At 59.0% G+C, this 20,975-nt stretch overlaps 2 protein-coding genes across 5 annotated transcripts in view; one reads left to right on the forward strand and one right to left on the reverse strand.

Annotated features, from left to right (window-relative positions):
• The window catches only part of KCNAB2 (potassium voltage-gated channel subfamily A regulatory beta subunit 2), a 38,499-nt gene extending 22,735 nt beyond the window's left edge, over nucleotides 1–15,764 (reverse strand). The window contains exons 1-3 of the mRNA XM_067310974.1: nucleotides 15,668–15,764; nucleotides 15,120–15,353; nucleotides 928–1,047 (exon numbers count right to left, since the gene is read on the reverse strand). Of these exons, the coding sequence (XP_067167075.1) occupies nucleotides 928–1,004 (77 nt within the window). The 5' untranslated portion in view covers nucleotides 1,005–1,047; nucleotides 15,120–15,353; nucleotides 15,668–15,764. The remainder of the gene's footprint in view (nucleotides 1–927; nucleotides 1,048–15,119; nucleotides 15,354–15,667) is intronic.
• Nucleotides 15,765–17,483: 1,719 nt separating this feature from the next.
• NPHP4 (nephrocystin 4) overlaps nucleotides 17,484–20,975 on the forward strand; it is a 53,697-nt gene continuing 50,205 nt past the window's right edge. For all 4 annotated transcript variants that reach the window (XR_010886371.1, XM_067310967.1, XM_067310968.1 and 1 more), the window contains exons 1-3: nucleotides 17,484–17,545; nucleotides 18,227–18,417; nucleotides 19,110–19,262. Coding sequence is in view for 3 of the 4 variants with exons in the window: in XM_067310967.1 (XP_067167068.1) it covers nucleotides 18,247–18,417; nucleotides 19,110–19,262 (324 nt within the window). In the remaining variant the exon portion in view is untranslated. The remainder of the gene's footprint in view (nucleotides 17,546–18,226; nucleotides 18,418–19,109; nucleotides 19,263–20,975) is intronic.

Genomic DNA, 20,975 nt, shown 5'->3' on the forward strand with positions numbered 1-20,975 from the left:
AGGGGCACCCACAAGAAGAATGTAAATTATGGCTCAGCTAACGCACAGAGGCGCGGACTAACATCCAGATTGATTCAGAGAGCCGCGCGCAAATGTGAAAGCGAGACAGCACCGGACGAACAGACGATGTGGGCAGAACGGCAGCACACACCTCTCGGTGGTCCCCGTGCCCTCGGCAGCGCTGGCCACGCCGCCTGGCCCGCAGGCAGTGCACAGGCTGGGCTCCGGGCACGGGCTTCCCGCGCTTTGGCCGCTGCTGCTTCGCGGGGGCATTTTTAACGAGAAAGAAAGGACTCGGTTACCTGTAGAATTGGAGCTGTCGCTTGGGGCTCCCATACCTAGCGCTTCCGACAGCAAAGAGGAGAAAGAAGAAACATGCCACAAAGCACATTAACAACCGTGAAGTGCCAGCTGGGGCCGAGCCGCAGAGCCGGGCTGCAGTGCCGGGCCCTGCCAGGCCGCGGCCGGCTCGGTGTCTTGTGGCGCGGCAGCAGGCTCTGCGAAAGCGGGCCGACAGCACCACCGGCTGGGAGAAGGCATCACCAGCACGGAGCCCTGCCGCCGCTCGCTCGCTCGGCGATGGCTGGCAGCGCAGCAGAGCATGCCCGAAGGCGCAGTGAGGAAGAGCACTCCTAGTCCTGCCGGGCAGCAGATTAATTGGAGAGAAATCAGCTCTTAGAATAGCGGGCACCAACGCCCAAGGGTGGCTTAAAAACATTTTTGCTACCAGGTGTTTTCACAAGGGTTGAAATGGTTTTTCATTAAGTACATTCAAAAATCACCGTGGCAATTTTACGATATTGCAGTGCTCCACAGGGGCCGCAGTCCCCAGTTTGCAACTTGTACTCCAAAGCTCCTAAAGAGGCGTCCCGTAAGAAAGAGCCCGTGCGGAGCGCTGGGGACGGGGCGCCGCGGCCAGCCGCCTACCTGTAAATCATCCCTGGCGAGCCCGTCTGCCTCAGCGAGAGTCTAGCGGGGGAGTCAGTGGTCGATTCCGGATACATGGAGCCAGCCTCAGTTTTCAAGATCAGTTTTCTATCTTACTCTCTGAAAAAGAGGAAGAAAAGCTGAATCATAGTAAGGTTTTTGGAGCGTGTGAATGACGGTGCTTCCTGTGCAATGCCTCGCACGCCGGATAGGCCTGCCGTGCTCGCCGCAGCCGGCACGTCACGGCCGCCCGGCCCCGCGCGCCGAGCGGCTCCCGCACAGGGGGGCCCCTCAGCCGCCCCTCGGTCCCCCGCCTGGGGCCTGGGCAAAAGCTCTTACAGCACACCAGGAAACCGCGAAGAAACGTGGTGCCTGAAAAATTAAGCGCTTTGCTGATGGCAAAGCAGCACCGACAATAAAGGAGCCCCAGGAGAGGGGCTCTGCGCTGCAGGCTTCATCCCCAGAGAGAGCACCTGCAGCCTGCACGCGGCGGCACGCGGCACAGACGGGAGTGCAGGGCTGGTGCGGGGAAGACCCGGACGGAGCCGGCAGGGCTCGTTTGGGCAGGTTACTGCCCCACCGCCCGCAGCCCGCGTGTTAGATACAAGGAGGGAAATCGTTACTGGCGATCGCTTCATTTCCGGGAAAGACGCTTCATGTGTGAGGCTCTTGCCACGTCCTGGTTTAACTGGGAGTAAGTTTTAAGCCAGTTTATAAACCCTCGCTCGGATGTCAGGCTGCAGGCGGGGGCAGCAGCGGCCCCGGTGGGGGCGAGGGCCGCGCCGGGCGGCCGGCGCCTGGCACCGCGCGGGGAGCCGCAGCGGGGAGCCCGCTGCCAGCCCGCTGCAGAGCTCTGCGGACCGCGGGGCGAACCGGGTTGCGCCACAGGCAGGGACGGGCTCTGCCCTGAAACCAGGAACAGGGGGAAAAGAGAAGCTGCCGTGCCGGGGCGGCGGCAAAGGAGGTGCTGCGCGAGCTGGGCGCCGCTGCCTGCCCGGGACGCCGCCTCCGGTGGGACCTTGCAGCTTCTCCCAGCATCGCAGACAGCTCTGCTGTTCATAAAACCATTAAAACCCGGTAGTTTTGGTTTAAATGGCCTTTCTTCAGGCCCAGGACAAGGAAGGTTTGTGCTGCAGGCGGCGGGCTGCCCTGCTCCCGGCCGGGCACTGGGATGCGCCCCGGCTCCTTCGGCGGCCGGCTCGGCGCGCTGCAGGCGCGTGCCCGGCGGCGGCGGTGGCGGCAGCGCGCAGCCCGGCCGGCTGCCGAGCAGGCGCCGGCGGCTCTGCAGCCCACGCCGCCCAATCGCAGCCGCGGCGGCCGGCCCTGCGGAGCCCCGCGGAGCCCCGTGGGACGTGCTGCAGCCCTGCCCCAGCCTGCCCGCGGCCGGGGCAGGAACCGCAAGGAGGGCTGTTTCCCTGCAAACTTTGTGCGTTCGGGCAGAGCTGTAATGCAGAACAACCGCGCTGCCGGTATGCACACACCGCCGCCCGCCTTTTAAACACGCAGATGCCCTGACTTTCCATTTCGGAGCTGAGAGAGGCTCGGCTCCACCCTCCCCTCCCGCAGCGACCTGCTGGCACCGGGCCGCTCCACCGAGCCGCTGAGCCTCCGTGCAGACGTGACTCGAAGGCCTACGCCGTCGCACCGCTGCAAGGGCGGGAGCCGCGTGGGTTGCCGAGACCCCCCCCGCGGCAGGACACAGGTTCAGCCCGGGCCTCGGGGCTGGGCACGGGAGAACAGCTGCGCTCCTGCAGGACGCCCTGTGCCAGCCCACCACGGAACAGCTGGAAGCAGTTCCATGAAGCTGCAGCGAGCTGCAGAGAACATCCGAGGACAAGGCACTGCGAGACCCACCGGCTCGCCAAGCTTCAGCTGGGGCACGGTGTTATTTCAGTCCCTGCACCGGCAGAGAGGGGGGAGAGGGCAGCGCATGGGAGATTTGTAACTAATGCATAGGCCAGGACCGGTTCCTCTTACATGTTCTGGATGTTCTGCGTGTAATAAGCTCTCTTGCCTTTAATTTCCAGTATTATTTCCTTCATCTGTTACTTTTCTGCTTGGTGTGCCAGAGGAAGAAAGCACTGAGAGCTGATAAATCTTCACTCGGAGAGATTTAGCAGGGAAGGTCTAACTGAAGTCTCCAGCTGCCAGCCAGCCACACAGCAATAGAGCGAAAACACCAGCAAAACAACCAGCTCTGCAGTCATTTAAAAATCTCCAAGGCAAACAGCCCTAAAATGCAGAAAAGGAAGCAGCAGCTCGGTGAAACGTTTCTTTCGTTTGCCATGCTGCAACCCGAGACCAGGAAACGCACCATCGCGACGCTTCCCCAGCCGCCCACAGCCCGGCAGCGTTGCAGGGCCGCGGCGCCGCTCCGGCGAAACGCCGCCGAGGCCGCTGGCTTGGCAGTGCCGGGGTGGGAACGGGCAGCAGAGGAGCAACCCGGCTTCGCCTGTCAGCAGAGCCGCGGCAGCCCGCGGAGCCAACGCGCGCCCTCCCCGCGGCTTACGCCCGGTGCTCTGCACCAAGGCACCCCATGCTCCCGGCCCCGCTCCCCCTGCGCGGTGCGTTTGCCCCGCAGTCTGCCCGGCGCCGTTACGGCAGCCTCGGGGTCATCGCGGCAAAGGACGCGGAGGCAGAGCTACTGCACCAGCTCCCGCAGGCCAGCGCGCAGGAACAGAGGTGGTTTTCCCCGTGGAGGGCTCTCCTGAGCCCTGCCCAGGGCTCAACCCGCACACCCCGCAACACCAGGCCTAAAGCAAAGCCGGGCTCACCTGCGCTCCAAAGGCGACCCACAGCACCTGCCTATTTTATGGGAAAAGGTGCTTGCAGCACCTCCCGTTCTGGCTAGGGAGACGACAGGGCCACGGCTTGTTTGGCAACTGGTGGCACCACGCAGTTGGGTGCTCGAGGCAGCTGTGGGCAGAGCCGGCAGTGCTGCGGCTCCGTGCAGGCGCCAGGTCTCCTCTCCCGCAGCACCCGGGAGCGGGCCTGCTTTCCGGAGCCGTGAATTAAGAGGATTCTCCTGCATATGCATTTTTTGCGAACAGAAATCTTTTTCCATGCTCCTGGCTAAGCACACCCAGCAACCGTATCTGGATTGCCACCAGCCGGATTTCGTTGCTCGAGCGCAGAGCGCCTCCGTACTGCAGCTTGGGCATGCTGGCAAGTGGGGCGCAGCGAGCCAGCCACCCGCACGGCGCAGAGCCGGAGCTGAGCTCGGAGGCACGTGAATTCACACGTGTGCGTGAGCTCAGCCCCGCCAGCGGGGACACGCGGAGGCTTCGCATGGTGCCGAAGCGCCGGCAGGGTGGCGAGGAGCGGCGCGCGCCCCAGCCGGCGTGCTGCGTGTCAGCGGCTGCTTGACGGCACGGCTCAGCTCCGGGAGGAGGGCTCAGGGCACCGCGCTGGGGAAGGCTGTTGCATACATCGGAAAGAAAGCGACTGTCACCCTGAAAATCAGCTTCAGGGAAAACGTAAATCTTAATGCCAGTGCAAAACCGGCATGTTACAGCCTCTTAAACACGCTCACGATTGAAACAAGAGCGGGTGAAACCGCGCACGGAATTAATCCTGAGTATATGGACAAAGCCTTCTCATCCCGTGACTTCTCCTGCAGACTACGTGTCCCTGCAAGCACCCCGTAATCCTGGAAACAAGAAAATCCCATTTGCCTCAGCACCCAGAGCTTGCCCACCTCTGGCCATGCTGCGCTGCGTTTCGGCCCTGTGCCCCGCGCAAGCCTCCACGGCCGACGCCAGTGACGGGAGAGGAGAGGGCAGGGCTGGGCCGGCGCAGAGGCCGCTGCGGCTGCCCCGACCGCCCGCTCCCACGGCCGCGGCTCCAGCGCTAACGTGGGGCCCCGCGCTGCAACGCGCAGCACAGGATTCTGTTTGCGCATCCGGCTCCGCTACCTGCGCCAGGCAATTGCCTGCGTCGATACTTCCCCGACGATTAAATTAACCAAACTGGAGCATTGCAGAGCTTGAGACGCTTCACACGGAGCCGTATTCCCTGGCGAACGCTAAGAAAAGAGCAGTATGCTAATTGCACACGCGAAGCAGTGATAGCGTACAAACAAAAGACCTGACAGCAAGGAAAGCGATAGAGTAATAAATACTCCAGGAAACCCCATAGTTTCACCTCAAAAGGCAGCTGATGGCCCGCTCCAGCTGCGGTGGTGCAGCGGGTCAGACTTCTGCAACCGCCAGCACCAGCCAGGCTCGGCAGAGCGACCGATCTGGCCCTGGCTGGGGAGGCGAAGGGCACGGCAAGGCGCCAAGGCCCAGGCGTCACCCGCGGGGCTCCGCGGCTGCCCCGTGCGGCTGGCCAGCGCGCCGCACAACCCGGGCCTCGGGGCGACGCCACGCACCGGGATCCTGGGAGCGCCAGCTCTGAGCGGCCACGGCAGAGCTGCACGGAGCCGGCGCGGCTCGGTGAGCACCTCCCCGGGCGCGGATCTCGCCGCAGCGGCCCGGCTGCGGCTGCCACCTCCGCCTCGGAGCCAGCCCGCGCTCCTGCAGGGCGCAGCACAGCCTCCGCAGAGGCCGGCGCACAGCGCTCGCTAATCTGGGTCAGCGCGTGACATTAGTGCTTACGGACGGGGGCGGATCTGGCGGAGGCTTAGAGGGCTGAACGGCGAAACTCGACGTTCGGCGGAGCATTAGCCTCGCCGAAGGACGTGGAGCCGCAGAAGTGCCGCACGGAGCCCGCCCCGGGGCCGCTCGGGCGCCAGAGGGCTCCAGGAGCTGGGTCGCAGCGCACGTGCCGCACGGGAAGGAAGCCGGAGAAGCTGCTGCACTTCCCAGGGAGCAGCCAGCAGGTTTCCTATGCGCAAGCCCGAAGCTTGCAATGAACCACCCGCGATTCACAGCCAGGCCAGGAAGCATCTGCGGTAGAGGTCTCCTCCTGAAGGATCCATCTGTCCTTTGCCAAAGGGACCTTCTGGAGCGGCCGCCTAATAGACCCCTACCCCAGAAGGAGAGCAGCGAGCCATGCACTTGGAGGGAGGCGCAAGGAAGACCCACGTGTGCTCACGGCCTCCGGCCTCACCCTGCGCTTCTGCGCTCCTGCGTTCAGGGGAGCCAGACAGCCACCGCCGGCTCCAAAGACAACACTCACCGGGGGGCGAGCTTGAGCAAAGGGCAGAGCGGCCGGTCCAGGGAGCCTCCACGGCGGCGCTGTACGATGCTGCGGCCGCGCGGCCACGTGCCTCCGTACCGGCAGCGCCCAGGCCCTTCTCGTCGCACTGAGCCCGCGCATCAGCGTGGGCAGCGAGGGAGGGCCGAGCCTCCACGCGGGGCGGCGCGCACGCGGCTCCATGGGCCAGGGCCGCGGGGCAGCGCGATCCCGACCACCTCACGCTGCGCAGAGGGCGCCTGGCCCAGCTCACAGGCCAGTGAGTCCCTTCCGAGGTGACGTTGACAGGCTGCAGCCACCCAGGGGAGCGGGCGTCAGGGAGAAGCAAGGTTTGTGCAGATGGGCAGCCCCAGCGGAGACGCGCGGGCACGGAGAGCGGCCTGCCGAGAGGGCCCCGGACACGGGCACCTGCCCAGGAGGGTCCTGCTGCCCCGGCTGGCACGGCTGCCCCTCTCCGAGCAGGGACACAGACACCGCCTGGAGCGGCGGAAGGCCTGAGCTCTCCCTGCAGCTGGGGGCCCCGGCAAAGCGCTGCCCACAAGCCCGGTGCCAGGCCCCGGGGCAGACAGGGCAGGGGACGAGCGCCCGGAGCAGCTCCTGCATCCCCCCGCCGGCCTCGCCGGGGCTGCAGATGGGCTCTCCTGCTCCCAGAGGCTCCGGCAGGCATTTTCAAGGCTCTGCTGGTGACCTGCGGCCGCTCCGAGCCCGCGGGTGCGACACACTCCGCTCTGCATTGCAGAGGGGCGCTCCGGGTCCTCCGGACTGAACCTCTCCCGAAGGCAGCGTCGGGAACGACGCGCGCCGGCAGAGTCCCGCCGACGCAGGGAGCCGGCGGGGCACAGCGGGGAAGGGCTGGCGCGGGCTCGCCCCGCTCCTCGCACCCTCTCCCTAACCACCCGCTGCACGCCACCGCCGCGGACGGGGTGCAGCGCCCGGGGCTGACACCGACGGCCCCGAGGCACCGGCAGCCACACGCGCCCCGGGACAACCCGGCTTGTGGGGCCGGCCCGCCACCCTGCCGCGGCAGAAAGCGCCGGCCAAGAGCCGGCACAGCGAAGGACGCTGGGAAGAGCCAGTGGCCCCTCTGCCCACGCGAGGCAGCAGCCCCGCTATTGCCATTTTCTGCTGGGTTTGATAAATAGCCTCCTCGGTGATGTCCCAGCCCAAACATGCCATGAAGAGGGTGACTTGGTGACAATTACTGATCTGCTAATGCTTCTCTAGACAGCCTCCGCGCTGCCGCATCCTCACACGCTGCCCGTTCCCAGCGCCCGGCCGGCCCCGCGCTCTCCTCGGCCGCCCGCGCCGCCGCTGCCGTGCTCCCGGTGCCTGGCCGCGCGGCAGGAGCGCGGAGCCGCAGAGCGGGGCACCTGCCTGCCTCCCTCCTCTGCGTGCCTGCGGGTCCCTGCTGCAGACCGGCGCAGCCTCCTGCCGGCGTTAACCTCGCAGGCTGCAGCTGCATCAGGCACCAGAGTCCACGAGCGACCGGAGAAAGGAGGATATTTATAAGTCATTCATTAAAACAACCGCTGCGTCCCCCCCCCCGCACTCGCATTAGGGGCTTGCTGCAACACGTGAGGCGGCTCGTTATTTACTGTGCCGCTGCAGCAACGGCAGGCTTCCTCGCTCAGCTCCGGGAAGCGATGACAAATCCTAAAGTCATATGTGACAAATGAGACAGAGGATTTTTTGGCATTCACGTATGCGAGCACAAAGGTAACACTGTCCATTCTGTGACCAAGCCCACCAAACTCCTCGACGCGCAGCACTGGAAATGCACGTTTCTTTTAAGAGAGAAGAAAACAACATCCCCCAGCCAGGCGCCCTGCTGCACTGCATCTGCTCGAGAGGCTCGGACGAGACGACTCAGTGCTACTGCACACGAGCCCTTGAGACCTCGCAACGGGAAGGACCCCTCAAAGCAACGCACCTACCTCACTCGTATGGTCTGAAGGCACACAAATCCAACCCCAACTCTGAAAGTTTTTCTCCCAGTAATGAAGACGTGGAGTTAGGAGAGAGAGAAAAAAAAAAAAAAGGAAGAAGAAGAAGAAAAAAAAGCATCAACTGAAGGCAGAAAACAAACTGGCAGAGATGGAGGCTCTACAGATTTTGGAAGACAGTGTAAAGTGCTGGTCCAGAGCAACCGTGAGCAATCAAGAAAGCTGGAGGCAGATACAGCCGATATTATAATTTTTTACCCCATTCCCTTTCATTCCCTGCAAAAATATTCAGCTGTGAGCCGGCGTCAGGCCAGACGGGAATTCAGCGAGCGCGCAGGGGCGGGAGGGAAGCAGAGCCCTTTGCCATGACTGCAGCAAAGCCGCCTGCTGCCGCGCTCGGCTCCTGACTCGGCAAGTTTGCTGAGCCGGGGCCGCGCAGGGACCTGCGCGCCGGCTGCGCCGCAGCCCTGGCGCCGCACGGGGCTGCTTCCCTCGCCCGCGCCGCACCGCGCCACGCCGTGCCGCGCCGGCAGCACGCCGCCTCCTTAACCGTGTGCGCGCCGGAGCCCGGCGCCGGGCGCGCTCCCTGCGGGCTCCGGCCTCCCGGCGCGACACGCGTGTGCGCGGCAGCACCCGCCTGCCAGCGCCCGGCCGCGCACGGCGGCAGCAGCCAGAGGCTGAGCCGAGGGCTCTGCGGACCGGCGCGCTACAGAACCGTGGTGGAGCGAGGGCAGCAGGGGTTTCCATCTTTAAATCCTACTGCGTCCCTTTTATTATTAAGGGAAAAAAACCCAAGGTACCAAGCGCAGAGCGAAGAGGGCTGCGCAGAACCGCAGGGTGACGCTCGCCCTCCGCGCAGCAGGGAGGCGGAGGGGACGATCGCAGCGGTCCCCCCCGGCGCCAGGATCTGTGAACATCCAAGAATAATACCAAAGCGCCTGAAGCAGTTCTGCATGGGCCAGCGAGCAAAACCTGCCCTGCACGGGAGACTGCTGGCTGGTTCTGATCTTAGCTATCGCTCGAGAGATTAAAGCAACAGCCACAAAAATAAACTCTGAAAACCCCTGAAACAGAAGCTGCAGCTCGCAGTGAAGAGCGGAGCAAGAGCAGGCTCGCACTGGCACCAGACCGGAGCACCCAGCTGGGGGACGGCGAGGACAACGCCAGCCTCAGCTCGGGGCCTGGGGCTCCCGGCCCTGCCGGGTGCTCGGCGTTGCACCGCTGCACCTCACAGCCACGTTTCGGGCATCCCCGCAGCACTGAGGTGCTCGGCTGCCTTTAAACAGCCCATTTCACAGGCCGTGCGTGCCCGGGCCGGCACCACTCCCTGGGCTCCCCTCGGCCGCTAGCCCGCACGGCTCGCTAGCCCGGCCACCCCGTACCAGGGCTCACCTCCGACTGGCGTCCCAGCAAAACAAGCCCCGAGGGAGAGGACAGGCCCGGCCAGGGCAGCAGCGCTGCTCCCTTCCCTGCTCCGCGCGGGCTTGAGCGGCATGTGGGATTTCCGCTCCTCCGGCCCCGGCACGCCAACCTGCACTCGCCGCCTCCGCTTCCCCGCAGTGAAACGCTTGCACCACATTTCCTACGAGAGAGCCCGGCTCGCTTGGCGTCGGGTATTAAACTTGGGGACGGGAGTCACTTCTTTGGTCAAGGCCATCAAATGGGACAGCAGTTGCTCTTTCTTTGCACTAATAAGTAATTTCTGTTGTTCTCTTTCCTGCGTGAGTACTGAGGGCTCCTTGGGCGTGTTTCTCTTCCGAAGACATTTAAAACCGATCTGGCTGGCAGCGACTGCTACCTTCGAATTGGCTTTTGCCTTCTTGCCATCTTGGAGCGCTCCTCCCTCAAGCATGTGGCTTGGAAAAGAACGGAAAGACATCCGGATAATTAAAGCGCGCTTGTCCTCAGACACACAGTTACATTATATTACTGTAATAGCGGAGTGATAATAAAACTGATACTGCTGGAAGCTTGATTCAACATCAGAACCAGAGGCCAAGTGAACAGAAAGGGTCAGAATTTCAGAAGCACATAACTCTTGCAGCAGGCTTTTTTTTTTTTTTTTAGAAGGAAAACTCAGCACTTCTCCGAATCCATCAGGGGACTGAATAAACGTGTAAGGCCATGCAGTATTAAGCGGATGCCACGAGCGCCCGAGCGGTGACGGGGCGCGGCGCAGGCGGCTTTCAGGAGGTGCGAGCACGCACTGGGTGACACACTGGTGCAGCGATACCTCCGGACTCGGGGGGAAGCTTGGCTCCCTCCTCTCGGCAGCTCGGGTTCACTGTGCTTTGCCCCGTCCCTCCGTCGCACATCCGCTGCGTCCCTGCAGGCTCAGTGTCCCAAACTGCGCTGGGGGGGACACCAAATCTGACGCCTGGCCAGGCAACGTCAGGTGCAAAGGGCTGCAGCTGCTTTTCACAAAGCGGAGCAGGGACTGCAGGCAGGACACCTGGGCGAATCCTGTGCCAAGGATCCCACAAAGACCCGTCTCTGTACGGGAGACAAGGACAGAAGCTGCTGCACTTCTGAACCTCACGTACCACATGTTTATCTCCTCTGACGTAGCACAGCTTGCTATTTCCAAAGTGTATGTTAATTTAGGATTGCATTTCAGAAAATCAGGGAAAGACATTTGCTTATAGGATTCCTAAAATAGTCAGAAATTTAGCTTGCATGAGAATTTTGTTCTGGCTTTAATTGCATTTGCCTGATTAAAGAGTCTGTTTTCATGTACCAGAAGAGGATGGTACTTGAACAGCTGGTGCCCTTTCACTGGCTGGGGACAACGAATACAGTGCCCCACTTTGAAATCTTTTAGGACAAGCGAAGACCCACTTGTAAATACGCGTAGGGGTATTTCCAGGAGATTGGCCTCTTTTCTGCAGAAAGAGTTTGCAAGTGTGTTTTGGTATCTTCTGAGCTGCCTGCAGGTGCAAGCCTGGACAGCTGTGCCAGTGCCCACGAGGGCTCGAAGGAGGCGAGCGGGTGCAGCGCCTACGCCCAGCCGGGCCGCACCGCGCCGCCGGCACGCGCTCCAGCACCGCGCGACGTGCCGCGGCGCCGGCACAGCCTGCACCGCGCCACGGAGCCAAAACCCGACCGCAGCGCCGTGCTGCTCGTCCCTGGGTGCGAACAGCCACCTGCAATCGCAGGCGCTATTAGCCCGAAAAAACTTACAGAGAAGTGCGAACATTTCTAAATCGGTGCTGGAGGCAACCTCGGGACTACAGTGAGTAATGCTGCTCGCAGCAAGGGTTCGTCTCAGGCTTATGCTCTGCATCTTTATGCAGGATCGGCAAGCTTTGCCCCTCGCTTACAGGCTGCTTGCTGAATATTCAGCTACAGGGACGCTGGCGCAGATGGAACGGGAAACACAGGCAGAGCCTGTCACAGCCCACGGCAGATCCTCAGCTACCAGCCGATTTGTACATGTTGCGAAAACGTGTGGTTTTTGTCCTCTCTCCCTCCGTTACTTTCCCTCTGGTTTCTCCTCGCAGTCAATGGAGGGATGATGTCTCTAGGTGTCTCAGATCCCTACCTAACTCCATTTATCATTTTGCAACTCTCAGTTTCCTGTTTCATGCATCTAAACCTCAAGACTTTTAAAACTGCACATTCACCATTTGTTAAAAATCACTCGAAGGGCGAAAACCCCCCCAAAAACCCAGATATCAAGATTTAACAAAGGTGCTGAGTGTTGCAAACTCTCCCTCACCGAAGCAGCAAATATTTTCGATAGCAGAGAGCACACAACATGCGAGGAAGGAAAAAAGAAAACAAAAAAACCCATTTAAGAAGTGTTTTGCTAGCACCAGCACTGCAGCTTTGTTTCTCCAGCAAACTTTCAAAACCAGCAGGCTAAGCTATTGCGCTTGGTTCATTCTGCTGTTGCTTTGCCACGTGTCCTACCCACAGGCCTGTGCACGGAGAGCTTGCAGATGACAGCAGGGCTGCCAAGTGCCCGGGCCTTGAGCACACCATCGGCGGCCGGCCCAGCTCTACCTCCTTGAAAACATGGGTTTAAAACTCTGCCTGGGCCATGCGTGAATCAGACGGTGCTTGACGTGGTTGCAGAAATAGAGACAAGGTCCTTTCCTCCTTTTCCTCGTTCCTGGTTGAGGCTTGAGGCCCTCGGCCAGGAGCCGGGAGCGGGACAGGCTGCGTGGTGAGCGACCAGTGCTCCGCCGCCCTCCGCTCCCCTCTCTGTCGGAGACTCTCCCTCGCCTCCTGCGCCGAGTCCTGCGCAGCATTCCCCTGCCCTGCACGCCGTGCCCAGCGTATCACGCCCCTCTTAGCGGCTTCTCTCTCTCCTTAAAAGTAATGAATAAGTAAACACAGCAAACTCTGGTGCATCTTCCATTAGTGGCTGCGAGCAGAGGCATCTCTTGTTAACCAGCAGCAGAGTTATTGCTTGCCAGGAAGTTAAAACCTCTCTGGATGAAAGTCGCGGTGCGAACTGCTGACATCCATCTTCATCCAAGGCCCATGACGGAGCCGCCGATGCCCTTGTTCCTGGGCACAAGCACGTCCACCCTCCTCCTTCGCAATGGCAGGCGAAGCCAAGAGGCGAAGCCCTGGCGGTGGGGCCAGCAGAAGTGCTTCCTTCGGTACCGTGTCCAGCCAGGCCCTGCAGAAACGTGTGGGCTTTACTCTCCCAGGGCCCGTGTCCCTCCTTCCCCGGGGATGGGACCTCCCTCGGTCTAGCGAGACTCGAGCGCTTCTGTATTCAGGCGCCGGCCACCGGCAGCCCGGACAGCATCCTTCAAGACACCTCCTCCCTCCGCACCCAGCGCAAGTTGACAGTGTTTATCAACAGAAGTGAAAATTCAGAAAACGAAAACTGCTTCCCCCTCCTGGTCACGCAGAGGCGTCGTGATGAGCGAAGCTAAGCAAGGACAGGGAAGCACTGGCGCCGGGGCACCCGCCGTCTTACAGGGGTGACCCACAGCGCAGGACTGCTGTTACAGCAACGTTTCCAAGAGGAGCTGACAATTTTAGGAGCCTGGTCTGACACACTGTCACACACAAAGTTTGAGGCAACCTGGTCTCAAGTTTGAGAGGGGCTCAAATGAGAAAACATCCGCAACTTTAGGGAACGTCTAAAAGAAAACCGAAAGGGGAACGCTCTTAGCAGTTTGATTTTACAAAAACCAGACAATTCTTTACAGCCTTTGAAAAAGGGTTACTCCTTTCAACTCAATATACATGCAGTCTCCTTCATTTAATGAAACCACTGTCTTCTATAAAAAAACACTTGCAAGGATTTTTCTCTCTTATTTGCACCAAGAAACTCGCTGTTTAAAAATAAATGACATAAAGAACAATAAAACAAGGCAGTTATGCCATAAAGCGTAAGTGAATCATGAAACACATGTGACAGGCTCTCGTACTTCCATTTAATTTGAATTCTCCGTTCAATGGCTAAATTGATCTGCTCTGATTTACAGGAACACGGAAGGAAAGGACGACGAGATCAGACTGAAGGAGCACTTTGGAGGAGGACATGGCCAGGAGGAGCTAATGGCTGTTCTGCAGCAATACTGCATTTAAACGGAATCCTCACCTCCAGCAGTTCGAGGGAAAAGTCACTGAAGTACAAGAAGAAAGTTACTTGCATCTGAAAGTTTCTAATTCCTATTGCTACAACCAACACCTGTAATTACAGAACAGGCACCTATAATTATAAAACACAGGAAATGTTTGAGAAAACTATTTTTATTTCTCTCCCTTCGGTTTGTTTGCTCTGCACATTTCACAGCACTTTGTCTTATCTCAGTTTCAGTGTCTTCCTCTCCCCTAATACAGTATCAAAGATTGACAGAAATGGGAAGAAGCATCTGAGCGTACAGGGGAACGAGCCAGGCACGCACAGAAAACAGAGCTCCGCAAAAACTCCTATTCTTGCTATTTACTTTTTAAAAAAGAAACGACAGCTGTGAAATGATACAAAACGTGCAATATGTCCAACAAACTTAAACAGAAGTTGCTCCTTTCTTCTAGAATTGCATCCTGCTGTTAAAAGCCTTTTGGAGAAGTGCAGAGCGCGACTCGGGGGACCTGAGCAGTCGCTGCACCTCTGCTGCCTTTCTGCAGGCTGTTACCCCCCCAAAGTGAGCAGATTTCAACCCAATCATACCTTTCCAATGCTCTTTGCTCACTTTTCACATGTACATGAATTTTAGGACCAGAAAATGCAATGTTTCTCCATTTCCTAGAGTACTGGCAACTGCAGCATCAGTCAACAGCTGTTCTGGGATCACCTACCTACATCTTTAGCCAAATTTACAGTGAAAAGACAGACCGTATGATCTGTCAAAAGAACTTTTGAAGCTGAGCTTCAGCAAAGCCCTCAGGAGCAGCTGGAACCATGTCGTACTTCTCAAGAACTGAACCCAAACTGCTGCTTGGGTTGGGGAGCCGAAGCGGGTTCTTGCAAAGCCTCGCTACCATCACACACCATCGCATGCCTGATGCGTGGAGACATGCTGTGCCGGCTGACTGTACGTACGTCAGCAACCGTCATCAAATACCAGCAATAGCACGAGGAGCGAAAGGTAACACGTAAGTGCCGTGGCCTGCCTCCTCGCACCGGCGGGCTCCTGAGCACCGCGCAGCCCGCGCCACGCGCCTCGGGGAGAGCAGCGCTGAGGCTCTCGCCGCACCCCGTGCTCCCGGCACCCAGCCCAGCGCCTTCCGCCCTTCCTCCGATTTGCTCGCCCAGCAGCCTCACAGCCGCGTGCCCGCTGAGCCGCAGGGCGCCAAGAGGCCCTGCCTCACGCCTCGCCGTCCTCAGGGATGCCAGTACGGGGCAAGAAGGACAACTGCATTTGCAAATCTAAACTGTGCGTGCACGGACCTTGGTTAACCCGCTCTGCATTGTCCCTGCCTTAGTAGTACAAGGATGTCAAGAGATCCCGCCTGTGGAACAGGCAGGGTCTGTGCCTGCTCGTGCCCTCGTGCGGTGCCACGGCCTGGGAAGGAGCGACCTCCTTCCCGGGAAGCACGCCTCTCCTGGCGGCCTGGCACACTCTCGCTCGCAGAGAAACGGGCAGCAAATGCACCTTCCGCGTTTAAGCGGGAATTTTTTCCAATACGGACGGGACTCACCCTGCAGAGCATCAGCGAAGCTCGGCGTGTGCGGGCGGCGCTGGCGCGGCGCAGCAAGGGCATCGCCTGCGCCGAAGGCTGCCGGCTCCGGGCAGGTCGCTGTCTGCGGGCAGGCCGCCGAGGCGCGGCTGGCTCTGCGAGGACCCTCCGCTCGCCGCGGCTCCTCACGCGCGGGCCGGCTTCAGCACGACGCTGGCAAAGCGGCGCCTCGGGGCAGCGGGAGGCCAGAGCAGCCTGCGCAGGAACAGAAAGAAGGGTGAGACCGTCAAACGCGAGGAATTACCTTAACCCCGGGCGCTAAGGACACCCGCAGCAGCGGCCCGGCCGTTCCCCGGGCGAGGGCCTCGGTCCCACGGCACCGCTCCCGCTCCCGCTCCTGCTCCCGCTCCGCCGTCGCGGACGCCGCGGTCGCTCCGTGCCGAGGGCGGCGGAGGCTCAGGAAACGCGCAGGGCCCCGCGCGGCCTCGCCCTCAGCCCTAACCACACTCAAAGCGCGCAGCCCCGCGCCGAGGGCCCCACACGGCCCGGCCCGGCCCGGCCCACCTTACCGTTAGCTCTGCCCGCACCGAGGGCCGGTGCCGCCCGGTGCCGCCCGGTGCTGCCCGGCCCGGCTCGACGCTGCCCGCGCCCCTGAGAGGGCTACGCGCTCCTGAGAGGACGCCGCGCCACGCCGCGCCGCGCCACGCCCCTCGCCGCCCATTGGCTCCGCTGCCTGCCACTCCGGCCGCCTGCAAACCGCGGGCGCCCCGGGCGGCGCCCATTGGCTGCCGGCGGCCCGCGCCCGCCCCGCCCCGCAGCTATAAGAGGCCCCTCAGCGGCCGTGGCCCCCGGCCCCTCCCCGCTGCCCCCCGGTCCGGTCCCGGTCCCGCCGCCGCCCCCCCGGTCCCGCCGCCGCCGCCCGGCCCCGCGTCCCCCCGCAGCGCCCGGCTGCTGCCCCGCCGGCCGGGCCCCCGCAGCCGCGCCGCCGCTGTGTGGGGCTTGGCCTCCCCTCCCCTCCCGTCTTCTCCCCTCCCCTCGCCTAGCCGCGGCCCGGGCTCTCTCCCTGCCCCCCCGCCCGCCCGCTCGCTCACCGGGCCGGTGCCGCAGGGCCGAGCCGAGCCGGCGACGCGCCTCCCCCGCGGCGGCGGCGGCTCCCATCGCCCTAGTAACCCGATGCCGAGCGCGGGCCCGACCACGCGGCGCGGGGGGAGGGGGGGGCCGCCGGCGGTGCCGGCCCGGAGCCTCCCGGGCCCCGCGGAGCCCCCGCGCCGGACCGGGCCGCGCCGGCAGCGCCCGCGCCGGGGCCCCAGCCGGGGCCGCCGCCGCCGGGGCCGGGCGAAGCGGGCGACCGCGGCGCCTCCCCCCGCGCCGGGGCCTCCCCCCGCGCCGGCGCCGCCTTGGTCGGGCCCGGGAAGATGGCGGCGGCGGGAGCCCGGGAGCGGTGAGCGCGGCGGGGGGCGGCGGGGCGGCGCGGGGCTCCGGTCCGGTCGGGTCGGTCGGGTCGGGTCGGCGGCTCCAGCGACACCCGGCCCGCGGCCACCCGCGCTGCCGCTGTCTGTGTTTGGTCTGTAATTGCATTTGTGTGTGTGTGTGTATAAGTATATATATACGTGTATACACATATATGTGTGTATAAGTATATATACGTGTATACATATATATATATAAAGTGTGTCTGTATGAGTATATATACGTGTATGCACACATATATAAAATGTGTGTGTACATATGTGTATATATACGTGTATATGCGTGTGTACAGCGGTGCTTTCCAAGCCGTGTGCGCTGCTGCGACGCTCCGGTGCCGGCCCCAACCTGCGCGTGTGCAGCACGGTGCCTATAGGTGTACACCTATACGCCCGTCCGTACGTCCTGTCGCTATAGGCATGCGAGGACGTGCTGCACCCGCGGGTTTGCGCCGCCTCGGGGCAGGCAGGAGGGGACCCGCGGCCCCCGGCGCCTTGCCCAGGTGTTGGGGTTTGGTGCCGTCGCGGGCGGCAGCGCTGGTGCCGTAGATCGCCCCAAGTTGGTGGGTCTTGTATGTTAACAAGCGACGTTCGTTAAAGGTGCGAGCCGGGCCCTCGCAGGGCACTGAACGCGCGTCCTGGCCGCTCTGCGGCGGTCGGAGCGGTAACCACAACAGCCCGACGTGCACGGGTCTGAGCAGGACGCGCGGCTGGCTGCTTCCTTGGCTCCTCTCCGGGCGCGTGCCTGCCGGGCTTCAATCCCTCACCCTCTTGTTATTGAGTGCAGTTATAGCAGGCAACTCCCTGCTGGACATTGCTGCTTTTATGCATGTTTAGTCTTGCTCTTATGTTGTGGTTTTTCTCGTGTTGGGGTAGATGCTCTAGAAATACTCTCTGTCCTTCTTTCTAGATGTTCGGGGCTTAGACTCGAGTGCAGACAGCGCAGAAAACCGGAGAGGAGAGTTTCACCGAACCTGTTAGGTATAGCCCATTCAGCTCTTCAAAGTCGTCTGCTTTGCTCAAATTCTTGTGCTGACCAAAACCAGCCTGTGCCTCGCGCACAAGCTGTGGAAGGAGGAGAGGGCGATGTGGGGCCGCAGGTTTGGCGCTCGGGGGCTCCGAACCCCTCCTGCCCGCAAGCTTCCTGATGCTGCCGAGGTGCCGGGCAAAGCGTGAGCGGGAAACAAACTTCCACTGGGATCTCCAGTAACAGGAGATGCTGCCATCCAGCAGCGCGACAGAGTATCGCAGCTTCATGCAGCACTGGGAAGACTCGCTCGGTCCTCCCTTAGCTAACGGTCGTCTTCGGGACCCTTTGCACCCGCGTTTCTAGTACTGCTGCAGAGGTCTCTTATCTGGCTGCTGGCGTTGCCCTTTTTGCTCTACTTCTCAGCACCTCCAGCATTTGTGCGTTTATTGTCGAAAATGCACTTCATCCTTGTTGTGCAAATTTGGAAGCTAGCGGAGCCTGCTGTCGCAGCAGGAGACCTGGGAAGGGAGGTCTTACTCTCTCCGTAAATCCTTTGGATCCTGGACACTGGGTCCCCAAGACCGTGATGGTTTTCGTGACCTGTACGCTGCTCTTAGCAATTTCTCCTTGTGCCGGTTTTAATACACTGTGTTTTGAGCATGCATTTCCCTAAAACAGGCTTTATTTTCCAGATGAACGTTCTCTGTAGCAGATGCCTAGAAGAGGAGGCGACCTTCTAAACAGCAAGATGAGTGAATGGGAAAGGATTTTTATGCAAAATCTCACTGTTCCTCCACACTCCCAGCGGAGACGAAATATCCCGCAGGAGTCAACCACTTTTCAGTGTGTCCTGAAGTATATCGAAGGGGCTTTCATTAAACAGGTAAAGGAGTGTTCTGTCTCTGGGCTTTGCAAACAGTCGTGCCTATTTACTGACTTAAAAAACAACAAAAAAAACCCCATTCTCCCCTCCTACAAGCCTCTACAGAAAAGTACCAACCTATTTCAAAATTCTCTTGCATTCTGATTAGAAAAACAGGACACTGCTACAGCTGCTGAGTATCGTTTGCTGTATTTTCAGACCAGAGCTCAGAAAAGTTGAGACATTTGAAACGAGATTAACTTGTTTTGGAGGAACTAACTGTAGCTCTCCCCATACTATTAATGGTATCTAAATCCCTTATGTTTTTGCCTGAAAATTTGAGTTAGTTTTATGTGTTAATTTTTAACTTGGATAGGCATTTCTAATTAAAATCTCTAGGCATTAAAAAATATTTTACCACTTTATTATTTATTTAAAGTCGAGTTTCCAGCTTCTGCTTTGCTGCTTTAATCTCTGGTTTTAAAAGATACTCCATTTGCCTTCAGAACAGCAGTTTCTGCATGCAAGCAGGATGAAGGCAATTCATGGAGTAAGGTATACTTGGCCACGTTTATGCTTCTTGAGCATCAATTAAAAACATAATTTATTTGTTATTTTATAATGAAGTATTTTGTCTGCACTTTTGGGGTAATTTAGATAACATGTTTCTGAGACAGATTCAAAGCTTATGCATCTATTTTTTTGCATTCCAGAGAGTGACAGAAGGCTGCTCCGACGTTGAATACCAGCTCCGCCTGTCCCTTTTCGACGTCACGTATCGCCACTTCTTTGGGAAAACATGGAAGAGCAGTAGGAGGCCTCTCCACTCTGTCCCGCGACAGCCCACCAGAGTTGTTTTCAATGAGGTATGATACGGGGGTGATAACAGGGAAGTATTTTTAGATGGAACGGTATTGCAGCGTTTTAGCTCCAAGGTAAGCTGAGGACGATTCCCAGCAAACCCAGAGCGCCTTCTGCAGTTGTTCACAGCAGAGCCTGCGTGGTTTAAGTGCTGGAGAGTGGTTTAACCTCACTAGTTTTTCTTCATATTGAAGAGGAGCAGGAGAGCACCTAAAACCTGTTAGGTCATCTGAGCTTTGAAGGGGGGGAATGAGCAAACGAACAAACAAAAAACTGAAAACCCCCCCCAGCAACCTTGAAGGAGGGGGCAGTAACAGAGAGGTGAGAATAGCAGCTACTGAAACTGGGCCAGCTGGAGCTACAGGAACAAGCTGTCTGTAAGCTGAGTCTGTACACAGCTTTCTGGCTTGCCAGAAGCGAAGATGTCCTTTTCATTCTGCTGCTGAGATCCCATCCAGTGTGCCGAGCTGGTGCTGGAATGGGGTCGTGGACAAGCCACACTAGTTTCCGGAGCTGCCGTGCCTCCCGTGGGTGCTTCTGAGCAGATTTCGTCACTGAAGGAAGTTGCTGTTTGCAGAGATTGGCAACATCTTCATTTTGAGGCAAGAATTTTTCCTGTTAAGTCTCCCAGTAGTTAATGCAAGATGGATGGGGAGTGGACAAAGGAGATTCTAGCAGTGTATGAGCCATCAAGATTTTTAATACTTTAAAGGAAAAGACATTTTTCCTTGAGTTTACATAGGAGCCAGTCATCTTTGATGGTTTCATTCCTAATGAAACTGAAATCGCATGTGGCTGTTTGCTTCTCGGAGAACTCTGGGTGCCTGCTTCCTGCCTGCGCATCCAAATGCTTTAGACAGGAGCACTTTAAAACATCAAATCCTAAGTGTTTGCAGGATCTGGTCCTCTGTCTGTCTTCTGCCATGTCTGTTTTCCCTCTTGAAGCTTTTCTGTGGCAGTTCGTTTTATCACCGCTCCTCTCCTGCATATGTTCCAGGAAAGAAGAACAACAAACCTTTTCTACTTCTGATGCTTCATAATCTCTTGACTGTGGTTTATCTCAGATCTTGTACGTTAAGATGGTTTCTGATCTTGCATGTCTGATTTATTTTTAAGGGGAGAATTCAGGTCTTCTGTTAATTCCAAGTTTGGGTAGTGGGGTAGTTAGCAGCTGGCTATTTTGCTGTGTGTCGCTTGTTGTGTTCCAGAGCTGACAGCAGAGTGCAGTGTTTCTTCAGGAATGGGAAGAGAATTAACAGTAGCCCCCAAGCAGAGCAGTTTTCTCTCATTACCTTGGTATTAAATTTACACAAAACCGTGTTTTTATCCATCATGAATATCAGCAAAAGAGAATGGCACCTTCTCCCTCCCACTGCTGTGAGATGAAAAATTGCAAAATTCACTGGGGCTGATTAACAGCACAGCTGGCAGAGATCCTTTTGCTCTGTTCTGAGCAATGGCTAGTTTTGTGCAGTTAGCCAAGAGGGAGACTGCAGATCCCTGCAGTTTGGACATTGATTGCAGCTGAGATTTTATCTCTTTGTTCAGGACTTTTTCTAATTATAGTTTTTATTTCCATTTTGACTACTGCATTGTGCCAAGGATGAAGTTCAGCATGCATTATAGGTGTGCTCCTTGGATTTATTTAGATCAGTAACAGTATCAGAGGTGCTTTATTCGCATGTGCATTTCTCCCCTGTTTTAATCATCAGTCAACC

This window comes from Apteryx mantelli, chromosome 26 (assembly GCF_036417845.1).
Source record: "Apteryx mantelli isolate bAptMan1 chromosome 26, bAptMan1.hap1, whole genome shotgun sequence".
In the NCBI taxonomy this organism is placed as follows: domain Eukaryota; kingdom Metazoa; phylum Chordata; class Aves; order Apterygiformes; family Apterygidae; genus Apteryx; species Apteryx mantelli.